We start from the raw sequence: 4350 nt of genomic DNA on the forward strand, positions 1-4350 counted from the left end.
AGAAAATGGGACCACCCTGTTGAGGCCATACGTATTATTTGTAATAATACAATTAAAAGAAGGAGAGAAGATGCTCAGTGTGTCACCAGAAAATTGAAAACTGGAAACTCTCTGATGATGAAAAAGATGCTTGTAAGACAAAGTCTTCTACACTATAAATAACATTTTTCCACATCTAATAATGTACATGTTTAGGACAAACTACAAGAATATGTAGCACAGTGTATTGTATGTTTGTCATAAAACGTTAAAGGGAGAAAGAGAACTTGAAACATTATCAAACCCTGATAAAATATATACCTGTACATGGTGAGGCAGACCTCCCGTTCGCAATGTACAATGTCTGAACCGAAAACCTGCCTTCTTAGCTTTCACGAATACCCCCTGATTTCGACCCCCAAACATTCGGGAAAGTAATTTTTAACACAAAAAATGACACTTTGGAGTGCATATGAAACTAATAAAAATTAGTATTTTTTGCACTATTTCTCAACCATAAAGCTAAACTTTAGAACAAATCTTAGTTTTTAAGAGACAGGTATTGATAGGTGTAATGAAAATCATACCTTGCTTTTAAAACTTGTTAGATTTTACGAGTTTGAAATATCCTAAATTTCAATTATTTAAAAAATGGAAAGTGCTGAAACGTGACTACTGAAATATATTAAAAAAGTACTTCGTTGGTAACCTTGGTTAAAATTTGAATTTGGTAAGTTATTAATAAGGTAGCAGTAAAAAAATGTGAAATTATACAACACGTTGGACAAACACTGTATGCAAGCAGGGAAAATAAAAAATCTTTATTTCATATTCATTATTATTTATTCATATATTATTGAAATCTTTTTTCAAAATGATCAGTGAGTATAAACACCTTTAAATTGAGGTACGGTTCGACCTACCTTTACATTTGAAAATATTTTTTAAAAAATTACCCAATTCCCCCCTTTTTCAACGTACCATTTTTTGTACTTTTGGGCATTCAAAACTATTTTCCCGAATTGTTGGGGACAAAAATAGGGACGTTTTCTTTAAAACAAAGAAGGTAGGTTTCTTGGTTCAACTGTTATACGAGTACATCGTGACTGGTGGCCTGCTTCACTCTGTATAATACACTTTATATCAGGGTGGTAGTGGTGACATCAGAGTTTGATCATTCCAAGTTCTTATCTTTTATATGAATAAGGTCTGAAAAGCCAAATGACCAACTGAAATTAAGTTTGACTGTTACACACGGGTTTAAGAAATAATTTAAACAATGCAGAGTACAAAAATGATGGCTACTTTTAATTTTTACAACTTGTTAGAAAGTACATACATTTATTTACAAGGTCTGTGTGTCAGTGGTCGGACAATGCCTATAGCACTGTTTGACAGAGATGGGTTTAGTCTGAGAGTCGCACTTGATGGAACCGCAGAAGATGGTACGCTTCTTGAAGCCGATGCCACAGCTGACAGAACACTGACTCCAGGGCAGAACGGTCCACTTGTTGTACCTCTTGGGGGACTGTTTTAGTTGGAGGGTCTCTCGATAGTTCAGGAGCATGTTCGGAGCAGAGGTCGGGTCCAGGAGACACAGGGGGATGTCCGGGCAAGGCTCGATGTGACGGGGGCGAGGCTGTCCCTCGCACTCATTGTCGGGGAGAGCCAGCTCGTCACTGCCCGAGACACAGATGACACTGCGACGACGTACAGCCTGCTCTCCGCAAGTCACAGGACACAGCTGCCATGGCCCGATCCACCATCTGTGGAGTTTAAGTGGTAATTATTATAACTTGTATAAGAACTCTGAGCTATACAGGAAATTTGAAAGAAACCCAGCACGATTCATTCAAACGAAACTCTGGAAAAGCTGTATATGTAGTAAGACAAAAATGTACACTGTCTAGTAGTAGTAAAAATGAACACTGAAATTTTGAGAGCGAGATTTATACATCTTTATATGTATATATAAATATAAACACACACACACACACACACACACACACACACACACACACACACACACACACACACACATAAATCTCATGTCACGATGTTCGTTTTTGTTAGTCTTCGAAACCAGTGAACCGATTCAGGGCCTAGTGTTACTAGGCCCTGGAACCGATTACAATGGAATTTTGATAATATGTTTGGTCCAACTTAACAAATATGATAGTTTTTATCTCGATAAATAAACGTCAATTTTGTTATTGCGAATTTTAAAGTTTTTTTTTTATGGACCTTCAGTTCACTTTTAGAGTCTGTTAAATGCATTTACATTCTTTACATTGAAAGCATAGAGTAAGCTTGATAGGAACATGAATTCTTATATCAACCTTTTCTGCATCTCCTTTTAGCATAGAGAACTCTAACAAAATATCCAGATAAGAAACTTAAAAGTTTTAATAAAAATATACTTTTAACTATACATCTTAGTAATAATGTTAAGTATGCAGTACTTGGTTAGTACTTTATATTGACATAAACTTAAAGGTACCTTTTGCTATTATACTTCGTCTGTTATAAAATCCATCCATGGAACAAAAGTCCAAAGACCAGAGGCCATAGATATACACTTTTTTGACAGATTTTCTTGATCGTGGCAACAAGACAAACTCAACATTGGTGACGGAAAATATAATTTACCTGAACCAGAAATGCTCATACACGTGCAAAGCCCACGAAATTGTAGAAGCCTCGGGTAATTTATATATATGTAAGCAATAAATAATTTTAATATTACTTATTATTAATTTATTGTACTTGAATTTAATGCAATACATAGTGATGCATAATTTGTGTATAATATTAATCGTATAGTAACCAAACCACAGCGAAGCGTGACCGGGTCAGCTAGTAATGTTATAATGGGGGGGGGGGGTGCTTAGGGGGCTCAAGTCCCCCAAACTTTGAAATACAAACTTTATAATTGCACCAATTAGTTTGTTTTTAAGCTAGAACACATTATGTATGAGACCTTAACGCTCGACAATTTCCCGGAGAAGATTCACAAGCCCCTATTTTTAGAGGGTATTTTATACCTCCTAAACCACCCAGTGTTCTAGCCCCGAAATTATTTTCTATAAAACACCACTGGTTGATCATGTCAAGCAGGCTGTAGGATTGGTCTCACCTCACATCTTACGTAAATTCCTTTATTTATATAATTACTGACATGAATATAATTGATGCTATTGCATATTTTTGAAGTTAAGTGAATAACAAATGAATCACCTGACAGGGCAGGGTTGGAGGTTGCAGACCCTCATCCTGTCTGAGGGCCGAGAGTCTTGGCGACACTTGCCGGGGGCAGGCATCTCTGAGCTTGTGTGTCGACAGACGGCCCGAGATATCTGCTCACCGCCGCCTCCACACGTGGCTGAGCAGGTGTGGACCAATCTGACATCTGCCACTCGAACTCGTCTATAGGCATCGGAATGCTCGTTAGGGCAGCGTGAACTCGAACAGCACGCCCGGGTTGTCATCCCGGAATATCACCTGGAGACATATTGTGCTCAAGAGATTGGACTTCCTCCCAAACATGTATCACTACAGAGCTTTTAAGTGCAATGTACGCATGGGAAATTCTTTATTTCCCCCAGACATAAACTATTTCAACCTAAATAGTACTCATTTTAAAAAATACTTATTTTTACATTATTTATAGACAATAAATATTGTCTTTATAATTTTAAATATTCTTTTCAATTATAAAAAATCTAAGTCAATTTAAAACAAGAGTACGCATCACCAACCATGAGTATTCTAAGAGTACTGTGTAATAGGCTTTTCTGAGTTTTGAAATCTATCGCTTATCTCGTTCTCAAGATTTCCTGCGGACAGATAGACAGACAGTCAATCAAAACAGAAAGTAAATTCTCACACCTCCCGGCAGACAGAAGAGAAATTGGATCATCCTACTGAATAATTGGATTCAATGACGCCCAGCCATCTTCCATGGTTAGACATGCATTATCATAGAACTCATTCTTGTTTATTTAGAGATAAGTTTCGTGCAAAATTCTAACCCAATAAAATCTCACTCAGGGACAAGTCAACTAGCTTCAGTCGTATCTCAATATGAGAATTGGTATTGTTACTCAATTATGAAATCAGAACAATAGATATTGTTATTAGTTTTTTTCTTCTTCTTGTACCAATCACTTAACCTCAAAGCCTACTGCGCATACCTGAAGTATGAAATGAAGCCTTGGCATTTACAGTTTCTGTAGTCCCTCAAAACACTGAAAACAACCAATCAGGCCTCTCTAAGGAAGGTTTTAAAATTCTTGCTATAGTACAGACAAATAGGGGGGGGGGGGTGGCTTGGAATGTAAATTTATTGGGAAAGTTTTACTTGCCCCCCCC

General features: G+C 37.1%; 1 protein-coding gene across 1 annotated transcript; it reads right to left on the bottom strand.

The window, feature by feature from the left end:
- Positions 1-1261: 1261 nt before the first annotated feature.
- LOC124371889 (A disintegrin and metalloproteinase with thrombospondin motifs 7-like) lies at positions 1262-3350 on the bottom strand. Its single transcript, XM_046830257.1, has 2 exons — positions 3217-3350; positions 1262-1745 (listed from the first exon to the last, which is right to left on the bottom strand). The coding sequence occupies exons 1-2, from the start codon at positions 3297-3299 to the stop codon at positions 1325-1327; spliced, it is 504 nt and encodes a 167-aa protein (XP_046686213.1). The 5' UTR covers positions 3300-3350; the 3' UTR covers positions 1262-1324.
- Between the last annotated feature and the right edge of the window lie 1000 nt (positions 3351-4350).

This window comes from Homalodisca vitripennis, unplaced genomic scaffold, assembly GCF_021130785.1.
Source record: "Homalodisca vitripennis isolate AUS2020 unplaced genomic scaffold, UT_GWSS_2.1 ScUCBcl_2211;HRSCAF=6734, whole genome shotgun sequence".
Taxonomy (NCBI): domain Eukaryota; kingdom Metazoa; phylum Arthropoda; class Insecta; order Hemiptera; family Cicadellidae; genus Homalodisca; species Homalodisca vitripennis.